Raw genomic sequence first — 15,891 nt, 5'->3', positions numbered from 1 at the left:
TTTTTACCTCCAATGTTAAGTCCCTGGATTGCTGGTTTCTAAGTTTTTCCATCTCCCTGCGGAATTTTGATTCCTTTACTTCAAAGCCACCTAATTCAGTCAAGATCTTAAAAACAAACAAACAAAAAACCCCAAAATCAGAATGAGGGAGGTTCACAATTTAGTTGTAAGAGGAATTTTCCTTACGCTGGGAAATACATACCGATCCAGGCTCTGCTCCAACATCTTCCATGAATACTCTACCGAACAACTCTAAAGAAAGGCGCCAACGTCCCAGCAACATGTCATGAGATATCACCATGCCCATGAAGCTACACTGTGGCCTGACAGGAGGGAAGAAATGACACAAGCAAAAACAAGTTAAATTTCAGACACATTTTATGTACTTCTGCTTTTTCTTACCCTCTGCTTTCAAATGAATTGTTCATTTCTGAAAAACACCACCACAGTACAGTAAGCCTGTGGACAAAAGCACATGAAGCTGCTTTGTTTCAGCTGAAACACAAGACTTGCTTTCAAAGAGAAATTACCAAAGCATGTAACTTTACTGCTACATGGAATTCACTGTTAGTGGTCTCCCGTCAATCACGAGCTTAATTTTTTTTGGAAAGTTTTAATTCAAAGTGAGGGCAGTTCAATCCCTAACTGCATGACGTGTGGTCAGTATCACCAGACACGGATGGCAAGTTGTCAATTCCAATTTTTAAACTTAGCTACCCAGGACATTGCAGCAGGTCTGCAGCAGAAGTCAGATAGCAACAGACTTTTACTACAGTTTGCACAGACCTCTTTGAAGACTGTTCAACTGTTAATTTTAAAAGCTATCAAACACAAACTACAAATTCAAACTAAAGTAAGCTATGCATTTTAATTTAAAAAGACTTTTCAGAGTCCCAAATATGCTTTTATCAGTTTGGTAATATTTCATAGAGTAATTTTCAACTCAAATTACCTGAAAGATGTGAGAGGTGGCCCTTCACTTTCTGTCAATCCTATCTCTGCCAACAAGCTGCTTTTCAGTTGTGCTGCAAGATCATGAGCTGAAGGCCCCGGCTTTGAACTCTCCGATTCTTCTGTGGGCACGTTTTGTTCCTCCCCTTCCTTCTTTTGCCGATTTTGCATGCTCATAACATTTTTTAAGTTGGCTGCATAGGACATTTTAGTTGGGAGAACCTAAACAAGGAGAAGTAAAATTTAACTGCACTTTCAAAGCAGTCTAGAAGGCTTTTTCAGGAGATGTGTGTATATATCTCTCTCAAATTTTTATACCACACAAAAGCAAGCACTGTAATTGACCCGCGAACACACAATAACCTCGTATTTCTTGAAATGATTGAAAAAGCATTTTCCCACTTTATGTTTGCATTTCATACGCTTGCCATTTAATGCTCAGTCTGTGGGCAAATCAAATCTACTGAGCTATCGGGAGATTTAATTCTTTTTATTGCAAATAATTATATAATTGTCATTTCAACATTAACTCAGCATTGTACTGCAGCCTTTAAAAATATTGTCTGAAATCTGCTATAAATCAGTAATCATCAAAGTTCCTACATTGAAAAAAAAAATTTAAGCATACTTCTCCTAAAAAGTCCAAGTTTTCACACTTACTGGGCTTTACATTATCATTCTGAAAGCTACTTAAAATTATCTCTGAAAACATTAAAGTGTCTTTTTAAGGAACGAAGGTACTAGCTTAAATTACCCTACTGTTTAAAAATAAGAAAACCTTTAAATCTACCTCAAGGCAGTTTCTATCCACCGTAACTTCCATTAAGCATTTCCCGCTGTTGGCAGAAGATGAATATAGACCCTGACTTGGTCGGCCAAACAGATCTTCTTTGCGAGCATTTGGCTGAAAATTAACAAAAGCATTCTGGGTAAATAATATACTTCAGTTAGAAATGAAAAAGCAAACTTCAGTTTCTTCCAGAACACCATCTCTGATGTCACCTGTAATAGATGGGGCTGGTCTGCCAGGGGGATGGCCTCTGCCAGAGGAACTTCAAAAGGATTCGGTGGAATGCAGCCGAGGAACGTCATGGAGTCTGATCGTCTGAAAAATGGATGGTTTTGGCCAGTCTCCGCTGGGAGGGAGTCATCATCTTTGTCATTGAGTGTAGCACCTAAATATCAGAGAAGATTTCAGTTCTATTTTCACAGTTAGAAAAGGATTTAAAATACCAAAATTAATACACTTCCCTCTTAGCTATCTGACTGGAGGAGCATCTCTGCAAATTTAATACTTCTACAGGATGCTTCCACAAATCCTGTATTTTTCTTAAGTTGCTTAGTCATCACTTTTATTCTTTTTACTGCAACTAACTTCACTGAACATGCACTCCTACACTACGTGTACTTAGTATAGAGTATACATTCTACCGTTTTCAGCAGCAGTTTCATGCGATCAAAAAAATCAGTTTAAATCTTGATTCAAATTTTAAATTCTGTTATTGTATAGAATAAGTAAGGGCAAAAATTTCTGCAGTTTAGACAGAAAGAAGACAAAAAGAGGGCACTCTTTTTGTGTGAAATGAGAAATGAAATGTGAACAGGCAATGGCAGAAGAAATTTGGTAAAGTAACAACGGTAAGAAAATCCTACTAACACCTAACTTTAATGTAACACATGCAAGTAGCAAAATTTATTCAAAGTCTCAGCAAGCTAAAGGGGAAAAAAACACTAAGAAAGTGTCACATTTTGGTGTACTATAGAAGTCTTTCTGTATACTAACTTTGATTGGTGTCATCATCATTTTCATGTTCTGAATCTTCATTGTCAAGACCCAGTTCCAAAAGCTCCCGAGTTCTTAAAAAAAAAAAAAAAGTCAATCCCCTCGAAGAAAACACTAGGCAAAACATTTACATCTGTAGCAATCAATAAAAGCAAGAGTATAATCCGTAAGTGAAGTGTACCTGAGAGCTAAGCAAGAACAAACTCACTCTAAAAATCAAAGTACTGCTGAGTTCTTCTCATTACATACCCACTACGTTACTCACACAGGTACCCTTATAGCCATTTGGCCACCTACCAAGTTTGATATAAAAAGTTACAGCTTCAGACAGTGATGGGTATGCTTGTTTTTAAAGACTATGTCAATATAAAATCCTAGGAACCTTGCATTAGTGGAAGAAATAGATAAGTGAATTACTATTCTAAAATTTACTGGTCTAGAATATGCTTAGTCCTACAAAAATAATGTCACTGACCACATTTCAGAACGTAAGTCTGCAAGCTGCTTATTAAAGAAACTGATTTCACTGTATTATAAAAAGGATCAAGAAATTTGGTAAGTTTTCATTTCTGGCAGTTTGTGCATTGTGAAATATGATCTGAAACTAGATGAGGACCGATAAATTTCATTTCGTACAGGCTACTAAAATGTCACCTAACAGAAGCAACTGACTGAATTTGACCACTCACCTTTAACTGAAAAGGTGTAGGGCTTCATAGTTTTACAAGCATTTCATGGGAATTTTGCAATTCCTTGATGAACAGTTAATTTGACAGATTTCAACATGTGAATTTTTGGGGACAAAGCAGATTCCAGAAAGTATATTATCGTCTGGAAAAGGCTTAAAGCCACAGCTCTATCTACTCAAGTCAGCCATCACAAAGGCTCAATCATTTACTGTATTAAATCATCCCTACTTTTGAGAAAACTACTGTTGACTACAACATCCTCTGGTATACATTCTGAGGTCATAACAAGCCTTACATTACCAAGATATATTGAAGATAACATTAGAACTAAAGCAGCAGTCCAATATATATCTAAAAATATCGATACCTCATATTTTACAGTTACTAAATTTGTAGAGAACAGCAAAAGTTAAGTTCAACCTGCGATACTGAAAATTAGAGGCAGGAAGGGGCAAAGATTTGTATTTAACTGTTGACTAGGATTGTTCAGGTACATTACCTCAAAAATTAGTAAGAAATGGGAACAGATGGTATAGACTACCAACATGTAGACATTTTTATGATCATTAATTGCCACTTCAAATCAAAGAACATTTCTAAAAAAAAAAAATCTTACAATGTTTTTAAAAGTAATAAATGCACCTTTTAAAATGCTGTAGTTGAAGTAGTGGGGATTTTCAACATAAGGACCTTTTCAGCTATTGATTTCCCCACTGTGCTTTAAATCATCAGGTAAGTCTCAAATATCCACAACCAAATGGAAACAGAACTACTAAGCCCATCATACCAGACTTTGACATTTTCTCCCATGTGATTCTTAACATGTTTGACAGAATTTGAAATAAGTTATCATGTTAAATGTGAGAGGCAGATTGCATTTTTCAGCTGAGAAACTGTCCTGAGTACATCCTTTAGAGGCACTGCTATGGAGCTAAAAATCAATCTCAAGTTTCAGTGATAAGAAGACCTTTTACAGCAATCAGCATAAAAAGATTTGAACAGGATACTGTAACAGGCTTATCAAACACACAAACGTTATATACCACTATATATATTCTTTTTATAATATGCATGTTACTACACATACACACAGTATATATTATATATGTATATATTTATATGAGTTGCTGAGTAACAATGCCAATGACTGAAAGAAAAGAGCATACACCACTTTTGCTAAAGTTTTTGCTTCTGAGTCAGCCTCGATACCTTTTCCGTTCCAGCTGAGGAGTATCCAATGTCGTCTGTTGATTCATTGCTTTAATCCAATAAATAAGGGCTTGAAAAACGTATGCTACGTGCTTTAGTGAACAGACATCTAGAACAGGAAGAACATCTGAGTGCTCATCATTGTGAGAACGCATCAAAGACAGCGCGTAGTTCAGGAAATCACCACGTGCTGACATCATTCCCTGACGAGCACTGAGTAGCGTAGCGCGTCTAGTGAAAGAAAAGGATTGAATACAGAGAGATTAAGCATCACAATAGAATGCATCTTTACGTATTAGTCTCTATATTTGAAATATGGATGTAAAAACTCAAAAATACCCCACAGGAAAACAGTGTGACAAAAGTAAATCATAGTTTTATGCTTTACTATATAAGCAGCTCAGGTGCAGAGTACTATAAACAGTTAATACTCATGGTGAATCTAGTACGTCAGAATAAACCAAACAGCAGCAACAACACAGGAAGCCAACTTAAATCAAAACAGTAACTACACTGCTGCATTACAAAATTAGATTCCTAAAATGTCAGTGAACAAGAAGATTTGACTGTAAAACTGGTAATTCATACCACATGCAGTAATCAAACTATTTTCATACCTCCTTCCCTCAAGTGTTCTTAAGCTAGCTTCCTCACGGGCTGTCATCCTTTCCCTTCTGGCAGAGTTCTGAGAAGCATGGAGAGGATGATTTGGATGCCCAGGATCACCAGCAGATGCTAACGCAGAACCATAACGCAGCTGAGCTTCAGTAGAGTCCATGATACTAACCATCCAATTCCAAGTAGGAATAAGCTTTTCTTCTACATAATTCTATAGAAAATGAGATTTAATGAGTTTTGCAAATAACAGAACTAGATGATGAGAATGCAATCTCAACATAACCCTCCACCGTGGCTTTTACAGTTACACCTGACTCCCTACAAAGAGGCTCTAAAACCACATTCAAGAATGACCAGTGAACAGTTTCCGAAAGCTCTATCAAGACTGTTGATTTACTGTAGTGGTATGCAGCTCTCATCACTTAAAACTTTGGTGTCTGTAAAGCATTCTCACCATCCCTCCCTCCCTTTTGGGCATCTCTTCTACTCTTCACTTTATGACCACCCAGCATCTCCAAGATGTGCGCATCTTGGGGATTTTGGTCTAATCTGTGACTTTCTAGTAGATTTAAGAGCCCTTATTATCCTGCTATGACATTCACCAGCCAGATCTTTCACCATTCGTCACCCCTTGGAACTTACTCAGTGAAGACAACAAAGTTAAGACCTGCCTACAGAACTATGTCTGCATACAAACCTCTCCTCCTGGTCCAGTATTTTCTTCACCTGTTCCCAATACTGGCTCTGGAGCCTGATTTTCTTGCTATTCGCTAACTGCATTGACCTGTTGGGTTTTTTTATCCAACATCAGTCTGCTTTCTTCATTCCTCTACATTTTGGTCTTCAAAAACATCCCTCGCACTTCAAATGTTCTTGTATCTACTAAACTAACAAAATGCTGTCTCAACCTCATTTCTGCATCCAAATGAAACCTCCACTGTCAAGCTTTCCCACGCCAATACAAATCTCCCGCTGCCTCAGCTGGACAGCTCTCCTGTGCACTCAGCTGGCAAAAAACATCTCTACTCAGCAAAGACAGTATTTTCCCACAAAGAAACAGTGAACAGAAGCAGAAACCGGTCCTCCTCCATAATAAAACTATGTTCTCTTATTTCTTTCCCTGCATATTTCCCCCAGTGTTTGATCCCAGAATAGCTTTGTAACACTCCTCTCCCAAATCAGTAGCCTTTTTCTTCCACCGCACGGTGAAAATAGAGCCCTACAAATACATTGTGGCTCAATTACAAGTAAATATATTGTTAACAAGTTTTCACATCCCAGAACACAGTACTACTAACAGAAAACAGCATCACTTGATTTCTTGGACTCCCCAAAGCAACAGTTTTATTCTGACAGTTGATTTTTGTACTAAATTCACTACATATGATTTCACTTTACACACTATGCCCACATGCAGGTTGACATATACTTTCTGAACACACTGAAGTTCACTCTCATGTTTTTAGTCTCTGAAACTTTTTTCTATACATGCCAGATACCAGTCTTCCCTTTCACATACTTTCTCTAAAGATACCTTTTACATATACTTTCAAAAAACAAGTCATGAGCACTGTACCAAAAATACGCACATAACAGGGAAAGGATGATCACGTCCCTGAAAGAAGGGACAGTGAACAGTACATTTACCTGTACAAATCTTATCTTATTTAATTAGATAACTAATTAAACTAACTGTCTTCTTTTATAGACTCAACAGTTCACAACAAAAAGAACAGGGCAAAAGATCTCTAGTAGAGATTACTTGTATCTGCAAAGCAGCCGATCCTGACTTAAGTATTAATTATATACCAGTCAGACTTAATTGGGGAAAAAAAAACCAAAATGGAAATTCCTTTTTTGAAAGAATATACGCATATGAAATATATGAACAACTTAATGGAATTATTAACTACAGCTACTTCAGCCAACACTATCTCGCATATGAGGAGAGGCTGGGAGAGCTGGGACAGTTCAGACTCCAGAAACAAACTCAGGAGGATCTTATCAGTGTGTATAAATACCTAACAAAAACATATAAAGTATACAGAGCCAGACTCTTCTCAACGATATCCAGTGAATGGACAAGAGGCAATAGGCACCAATTGAAATACTTGGAAAGTCCATTTAAATTCAAGAAAAAAATTCTTTACTATGAGAGTTGTCAAACACTTAACAGGTTGCCCAGAGCATTTGTGGAGTCTCCATCCTTGGAGATATTCAAAACTTAAGTAGGGACAGTCCTGAGCAGCCTTCTCCTGTTGACCCTGAAGGGAATTTGAACTAGAAAATCTTCAGAGATCACTTTCAACCTCAACAATTCCATGACTTTACAAAAAAAAAAAAAAAAAAAAAAAGCCCAACTGCATTGAAATTACGTTTTTCTACAGAGATTTGGATATTCTTACCTGCAAGTTAACTGCATCTTGATAAGTCAGCTTCACTGCAGCTGGGATCTGGGAGTATACTAAATGATTGTACTTGGGAATCAGACCCATCAAATCAGATATCTGCCGTATCACAATACTGTATGCTCTTGCTAAACTGCTTGCAGACGTTAAATAGCTGCTTGCATTGCTGGCTTCAAGTGCTGCAGCAGCAGCTGCAGCACTCGTACTGATGGTACCGCTCCGACGTAGGTTTGATGGATCAATGTAAATCAAGACTGCTGAACTTGCTAAACATAAAAGAAGGTATGTCATTAATGAATTTAATGTGAATTCTGTGAATTCTGTGAATTTATTTAACCTTTGCTACGTATTTTCTGTATTGACTGATATCATGAACATTTCTAGAAATAAACTTGTAAATATTACTGATATCACAACTGTAACTAGCAAAAAATTACTAGCTACAGTAAGAATACTCGTATCTTCTTAAGAACTACAACAGATCCTTTTTTAAAAATTCAAAACCAGAACTGGAACAGTCAAGATAGGTCAGCACTGTCCTTCTAAGACAAAAAGATAAGATTTCATCCTTAAGAGAACAAACAAAAACAGAGGAAGAAACAAAGCCAGAGTTAACTAACATTCATGCATGCATTTTACTCAGACTTGCCTGCTGGGGCTGACGTACTAGAAGGAGCAGTGCTAGTAGTCCTCTGGTTTTGGGTATTACGTACAGCCCATTGCATGGAACGGGGAGCTTGGGCAGCACCATTGGCATGTGAGCTATTTGTGGTTCGTTCCAGAGGCTCATCAAGCATGAAGGTCTCCTGCTCTATGTCATCACTCTGACTGCTGCTGCTATCAGAGTCACTAGAATCATTTGATTGCGAGTCATCTTCAGAAAAAAATGCTGGAACACTGCTAGCTCCTGTTGAGGAAAATAAGCAATAAAGAGTAACTGACAATTGCACATCTGTACACGCATGCACATATCATGTCAGCGTTGTAAACTTTTTCCATGATAAGAAACTACATGTACTAAAAAGGTTCAAGTAGCACTACTGAAAGTCTTTAATAAACTGTCCTAATAGCATGCTGCTAATTTTCCAGACGTTTCATGAAAAAGCAGTAAGATTACTAACATTTCAAAACATAAAGTAAGAAATAATTGATTTAGAAATTCTTCACTGATTCTGCCCCAGGCAATGAATTCTAAAAATTATGCTTCCGAACCAGACAGTAAAACAGTTGCTTTCAAAAAGCCTTAAAATGATTGGTCAGGTTCTGTGTTTTGTTTTAAACCACATCTAACTTCTACACTAACAATGAGTGAAAACATTTCATTTCACTTCACAAGAGTGCAAGGCAATTTCTGGCTAACACATGCAGAAGGTCCACAAGAGCAAAATAGATAGGCCACATCTTAGCGCATTTTCTTATCCAAAAAGTCTGCATAGTACCATACAATTACAGGCAAAGGAAAAGCAAAGGAAAAACAAGAAATGTGGGGCAGGCAGAGGTGGGAGGGAAGAAGCTGGTGAAGAGAAAAAAAAATAAAGAAAGGAAAAATAAGATTACATGGGAAAGGTATGTGTTAAAATGTCATAACCAGTCAATTCTCGCTCTGTACAATCTAGTTGTAAGGTAAGTCATATCTGCAGTATACCTCTGGAGTGCTGGATGCAGTCCAGATCCAAAGGCAAAGAATAATATTTTTAAGGTGAAGCCAGTTCTGCCCTTGTTAAAGCCATGTTCAGTCACTAACACATTTCCTTTTCCTGTACAACTTAATCCTAATATCTAAATTCAAACAGCTAGATTAAACACATGATGATGTGTCGTACCTGCTTCTGACCCAGCAGTAGCTGCAGTGACAACACTTCTGCGCCCACTAGCATTGTCCTGATTACTGTGGTTACTCTCACTGTCACTTTCTGTTTCAGCAGCAGCTAGCAAATCCAACTCCATATCACTGCCTATAAAACCAATATACAAAACATCTCATGTTTAGAAACAGAAAAAAATAGAATGATTGTAGTGACTCATATAAGACATTAAACAAAACCCAGAGCTTCTTACTATAGCAGAAGTTAATGGATATGCAGGGAGAGGTCATAAAATCAGCGCAAACACGCAGCAATACTTAGAGCACATTTTCCAATTTTCCAGCAATTAGCAACCCCTGGCCCTCTCACTCTGTACTGCACATATACATTCAATACACACACACTGAAAATTAAAACTTTAAGGATTCAGAATTAGTCACTCAAAACAAAAGGCTCCACAATTCTTCATGCACATGTATTAGGACAATTAACCATATGCTGTTTCAAATATGTATCTAAGGAATACCTGAAAACTTAAAAAAAAAATTTCTAATTAAAAAAACATGTTCTATTATTCTAGTTTAAGTTCTGAGAATTAAATGTTCTGAATACTAAGCAAGTGAATAAACAGATTTCCTGTATTTTAAATGGGTTGACTGGAAGCACAAGGCACAGTCAGAAAGAGAAGATTTTTTTTTTTTTTTAATCACAGCTTTGCACCATCTAATCCCAAGCTAATTAATACAAGACAAGTATTAAATTATTAATGGCAAGAACTTTCATACGTAAGGGATTGATTTTGTCTACAAAAACATTGAACCGTAATTTAATATTTTGTGATTGGTTTGAAAACTAGCTCACTATGATTCAGATCCCTTTTGGGAACACATCTACCATAACCACTATTCTATCATTAAGCCATACAAGAGCTAGACTATTTTTTCAGTCCTTCAAGTAGTTTATGTCAATAACATTTTACAGCAGCAAATACAAAAGGCAAAATAGATATTGTTAACCAAGCATATAACAACTTTTTTTTTTATCTTTTAGTACCTTAATATTTTCTCCTCATGCAGAAAGAGAAAAATAAAAATATTTGTGCACTTGCCTACTACAAGTTATCTATAATTTTACTCATCTCCTTTTGTAAGATGCATAGTCTGAAACCCTTGGATTCTCTCTACTCATGCAAGTCTCCCAAATCATCATCACTGGTGACTCCAAAAGATGCCTTTTGTTTTTGACACACAGTTTTCTCATCCGACCACTAATATGAATGATGTACATTATACGCACCATCTTCATCATGCTCGTCATGCTGTCCTTCTGCTTCAGCATTTTCTTCACCGTGTTCTTCCTGTTCATCATGATGGTCTTCTTCACCAGCTACCCCCTCAACCACCTCAACCTGGAAAGAGCATTGCAATTTTATACTAGAGTATATTCTGTCTATAGTATCTATATCAGAGACAATCTATGTATTTTCAAAAACTCAGGGCAAAATTCTATTTAAAAACTAAGAAATAAAAAAAACACATCTGAGAAAGATGACCTCACAACTCAACTGATGTGAACAGAAAATGAACTTACAGCCACAGTAGTTATACATGGTTGTACAGTCTACAGTGTTGTGGAAAAAAAAAAAATTATCAGGCCAGGACCACAAATAAAACACAGCTTTCGGCATCAGATTTTATTGCTGAAAGGGTAAAACTGACTATAAAACCTAGAATTAGTTTCTAAATATTGAAGAGCTACCATCCTGGTAAAAGACCCTCTCATTCTCTAATAGAACCTATGTAATAGTAACCATATGCTGCAAGACTTAAAAACTTTTTTACAGGAAGTTATAATATAGCATGAGTTTTATATATAAAAGAAATGACAGATGTATTTATTAGCATTCTAAATCATACTGTAATTCTGTCAAATGTAAGGCACTTAGTATACTCTGAAATGACTAAATATTGCTGGATACAAAACAATGATTACAAAGCTCTGTTAAAACAAAATGCTTATGGCACAGTAGGAGTTCATGAACTACTACACAGTATCTTTTGCAAATCAGAGGTCTTCTGTTCAGTTTTGGGCCCCTCACTACAAGACAGCCATTGAGATTCTGGAGCGTGTCCAGAGAAGGGCAATGAGGCTGGTGAGGGGTCTGGAGAACAAGTCTCATGAGGAGCAGCTGAGGGAACTGGGGCTATTCAGCCTGGAGAAAAGGAGGCTCAGGGGAGACCTTATCGCTCTCTACAGCTACCTGAAAGGAGGTTGTAGCGAGCTCAGGGTCAGTCTCTTCTCCCAAGCACTAAGTGATAGGAGAAGAGGAAATGCCCTCAAGTTGTGCCAGGGGAAGTTTAGATTGGATAGTAGGAAAAAATTCTTCACCAAAAGGGTTGTCAAGCACTGGAACAGGCTGCCCAGGGAAGTGGCTGAGTCACCATCCCTGGAGGTATTTAAAAGACAGGTAGACGTGGTGCTAAGGGACTCAGTGTAGTGGTGGTTTTGGCAGTGTTAGGTTGATGGTTGGACTAGATGATCTTGAGGGTCCCTTCCAACCTAGACAATTCTATGAATTGATTTCTGGTTCAAACGTTAAAGCATGTGCTAATGCATTTGGTGCCACACTGAGAAGAAAAAAACACCCCCTGAGGAAAAAAAAAAAAAAAAAAAAGACTGACCTCTTCCACATCTGCTGAAACGATATCATCTTGTTCTTCATCCCTGCCACGAACTGGTTGTGACTGGCTGATTCGTCGTTGCTGAGGATTTCTTATGATGTAGGATGACTGAGATTGACTAGAACTTAAAAAAACACAAACGACAAACAAACACCCAAAAGTAGATTTAGACCTCTGCAAGGCATTATGAACCTAAATTATTGTAGAAAACTGTCAGTAGGAAAGTACTTCCAAAATGCTTGGCCAGAATAAGAAGCCTCACCACATTTCTCGTAATGAAAAGCTAACAAAAACCCAAAAGAAAACCACCTTTCTCGAGTGTTTGAAAAGAACGAACAGTAAGCTTTAGCAAGTTTTACCTGCTAGACTGGTCAGATGATGGTCTGGGTGGCAGAGGCTCCACAGAAAACAGTTCTTCACTTCCCTGCATGGCATCTATACTAGTGCTAGCAAGAGTAAAGGGTGCTGTAGGACGTGCAATTCCCATCCTAACTGGAATAATTAGAGATTCTGCTACATTGCACAACTCTTCAACAGCATATGGCAATAATGCCTGGAATACACGTTTACATTTTCCAATTGGCTGTGGGATAAAATTGCTAGGGAAAAAAAATACAGAAAAATAAAGGTCAAATACATCTTTTTTTCCAAAAAACTTTACGGTGATATTAATTTTTATTTTCAAAACCTCAAGACAATTATCTTTAACAGATACATACATTTGTGTGTGTATAGTACCAATATGCACAGCTATTCAAGTCAGTTAAAAACATTTATCATTCAATAATTGAAGACTAAGACTGGATATCTAAATATATTACTGATAAATAACCACAGATTGTAATTTTAACATGTTAAAAAACCCTACTTCCAAAAATCTTAACGTTTTAAACAGAAAGGTTCAGTATGAACATTTAAGTTGAACAAGCGTTGTATTAAAAAGCTACATGAGATACCAGCAGCTATTGTGCGATCTTGAGGTTTGCACCTTTCCACACAATGCTGCCTACAGATCGCAAATTAATGCCTATGTTTCTGCCTATTGTTGATTTGTATCAACTCATTTAATAAGAGAACAAATATTTAAATTAAAAAAAAAAAATCAAACCCACCACAACCAACACCCCCCCACCCCTCCCCACTTACTTTTTCTTTTTGGAGGAAGCCATTTCCACACTAAGAATGACAAACACTCTTGCCACAGAACGCAGGAACCTCATTGTAACAGCAATAGCTTCTTCTCTGCGTCCTGGCGTATACTTGTTTTGTAATTCCTTTACCAGAGTGCCCAACAAAGTATCTAAGAGCTGTAGAAACAAGTCATTACAACCCAATAACGATGTGTAATTTAGAAGCATGAAACAAGACAGATTAAGATTCAAAGGGACACCACAGTCATAACAGTATAAATTCATGTAAACACAACCAACTTGAAGTTATTTTCCAATTAGTCTCCAAGCATATCACCTGAGATACACTATAATATCACATTATTCAGAAAATCTAACGTAAAACACGGCTAAAAGTGCTTACCAAGATGTCTGCTGTGCACTTGACAATAAGGCAGTGTGTAAAACAGTCCAAGCGAATAGTTCCACTTTGCTGATTAAGGTAAACCTGTTCTTCAGGCAGAAGATGACCTATCCTACTGCTTGCACTAAGACTTGGAAAAAACAAAAAGAAAGGAAATAAATTTTATGTAAGTCAGCAGGTCTCAAATATCAGATCAAACTTTACATTGACAACTATGTGTAAATACACACGGGTCTTTATTTTCCTGGGAGCCAAACATGATCATGGACTTCAGTGCATTCCAGTCCTGCAAAACGCGTTCCAGAGCAAGCTGGGCAAAACGAGGAGGTTCTAAATCATGATCAGGCATATCAGAATCTAAAGAGACAAAAAAGCAATATAAAAAAAGAGGTAGTGAAATATGGAATTTGCTATTTATTTCACTGAAACAGCTCTTACCTTCAGGATTCGCAGTTTTACGATTACGATCTTCCCTAATTCTAGGTGGTCTGTACTGGCAGTGTTCCACAGTTTGCCTAGCAACTGTCTGTACTAAAAACAGCAGCAGATGTTCTCCCCTGTAATGAAAAATTGATTAGTGGAGATATGATATACCGCATATTTAAAAATAATGAAAATTATTCTGCCCTAGCCACTGCAAATATGAACTTGCCTGCTATTTGGCATAGTAACAAGATTTGTGGTGGTAAGCAGGCGGTAAAGCAGATCAAGACGAGCAGATTTTTGTCCAGCAATTAGTGTTTTACACTTGCACTTTTCCCAGCAATCACAGTAGGCTGTTGGAGAAGTTCGTTTGAGCCTACAAGAAGCAGAAAAGGTGAGCTGCAACACTGCTCAGCAGTATACCAGTATTTTCTACACAGGCTGAGGGTGTACACATTAAGATTCCCACTAGAGTTTTTTGTTTATTATAGTAGCAAGACGCCAAAACCTAGCTTAAAAGAGAAATGCAGAGTTTATATGTGGCAACACTTGACATTTGCTGTTCTTATTTCCCACCCTCATTTTAAGAGGGCAGTTTCACTACAGAGCTTTTCATAGTGCCTTAGTAAAACTCTTCCAAGACCATTTATTCTTCCCCAAAATAGCCTCCAGCCGAGAAAGTTAAGTTGGAAATCCTCATGACATGGTAAAACCTCAGTGATTGTTACAATGCTGAGAATATCTTTATAATTGTATCTGTTGGCTTACTATAGCTAGGATACTAATGCTGTAACATTTACACCCTGTAACAGTGGTACAAAAAATCTGCAGTTTCAAAGCTCTGGCCAGGTTCAGAGACATCTGGACTGTTCGTTTCACTGCTTCCTCACTTTTTCTGGTATTACAGCTGATGTTAGAGATTAATACAGTACACTGCCTTCTGAACATTTACAAGAATGATCTGTCATCAGAATTCAGTGGCTTCAGAAAACTGCTGGAGGCACCCAAAATGAAAACATAGTATTATTTAGACGTATTTTTCTTAGAATGTTAAACATTTTGAGGGTGTTAGAATTACTCATTTACTCCAAATTCTACAAAGTGAAAATAGTACACGACTGCTTCAGGTTACTCTTTCAATTCTGATTCATAAAATAAATCTTACAGAGCAAAAGAAAAAGAAGATATTTTAAATATTTTATTAATCTTCTGTTCTCTAACACTTCAACAAAGGAAAAAAAGCTATTAACTCTCAGTAAACAAATGAAATCACAAAAATATTGATTTAATTATAAGAAACAGAATACTATACTTACTTGCAGTCATGTCCTTTGTGACAGACCCTTGCACATTCTGTGCAACAACAAAGAGATTCCAATAGGCCACATGTTCGGCATTCAAATATATCCTAAAAAAAATTTACCAAAAATATTATGCATAGTTTTCTCCCTACAGCACTTGCAATCTCACAGCATTTCAGGCTACAATAAAATTGCACTTGTTCCAACTGATGCTTCCACTTAGAAATAAGTCAATTCTAGAAAGTGAAACTTCATTGTTAGTTAGAATATTCAGTGTTTTCAAAGAGCTGTTTCCATCAAAATTTTTGCCACAGCTAGCCAGAGGGGAAAAGCCACACCCATGAACAGTCATATTCTGACCAGCAGAGCCAGATTTGAGAGTACAAAGTAATTGGGGAGGCAGTAACTGTACCAGATTTAAAAGTTACAATAATTAAAACAATGCAACTTTAATAATAATTTAAGAATTAGATTAGTAGACTAACAGAAT

General features: G+C 37.0%; 1 protein-coding gene across 1 annotated transcript in view; it reads right to left on the bottom strand.

Moving 5' to 3' along the window:
- Positions 1 to 15,891, bottom strand: part of UBR5 (ubiquitin protein ligase E3 component n-recognin 5) — a 72,784-nt gene that overhangs the window by 10,466 nt on the left and 46,427 nt on the right. Inside the window, exons 28-47 of the mRNA XM_009891818.1 lie at positions 15,417 to 15,508; positions 14,330 to 14,476; positions 14,116 to 14,234; positions 13,908 to 14,034; positions 13,678 to 13,807; positions 13,291 to 13,451; positions 12,504 to 12,743; positions 12,145 to 12,268; positions 10,760 to 10,871; positions 9,482 to 9,613; positions 8,308 to 8,565; positions 7,656 to 7,924; positions 5,250 to 5,461; positions 4,633 to 4,863; positions 2,735 to 2,808; positions 1,954 to 2,126; positions 1,742 to 1,855; positions 953 to 1,173; positions 203 to 323; positions 8 to 106 (exon numbers count right to left, since the gene is read on the bottom strand). Of these exons, the coding sequence (XP_009890120.1) occupies positions 8 to 106; positions 203 to 323; positions 953 to 1,173; positions 1,742 to 1,855; positions 1,954 to 2,126; positions 2,735 to 2,808; positions 4,633 to 4,863; positions 5,250 to 5,461; positions 7,656 to 7,924; positions 8,308 to 8,565; positions 9,482 to 9,613; positions 10,760 to 10,871; positions 12,145 to 12,268; positions 12,504 to 12,743; positions 13,291 to 13,451; positions 13,678 to 13,807; positions 13,908 to 14,034; positions 14,116 to 14,234; positions 14,330 to 14,476; positions 15,417 to 15,508 (3,156 nt within the window). The remainder of the gene's footprint in view (positions 1 to 7; positions 107 to 202; positions 324 to 952; positions 1,174 to 1,741; positions 1,856 to 1,953; positions 2,127 to 2,734; positions 2,809 to 4,632; positions 4,864 to 5,249; positions 5,462 to 7,655; positions 7,925 to 8,307; positions 8,566 to 9,481; positions 9,614 to 10,759; positions 10,872 to 12,144; positions 12,269 to 12,503; positions 12,744 to 13,290; positions 13,452 to 13,677; positions 13,808 to 13,907; positions 14,035 to 14,115; positions 14,235 to 14,329; positions 14,477 to 15,416; positions 15,509 to 15,891) is intronic.

The sequence above is a fragment of the Charadrius vociferus genome, unplaced genomic scaffold (genome assembly GCF_000708025.1).
Source record: "Charadrius vociferus isolate BGI_N301 unplaced genomic scaffold, ASM70802v2 scaffold15, whole genome shotgun sequence".
Taxonomy (NCBI): Eukaryota; Metazoa; Chordata; class Aves; order Charadriiformes; family Charadriidae; genus Charadrius; species Charadrius vociferus.
The sequence above is the reverse complement of the archived record's forward strand: the minus strand, read 5'-3'. Positions and strand labels throughout refer to the sequence as shown.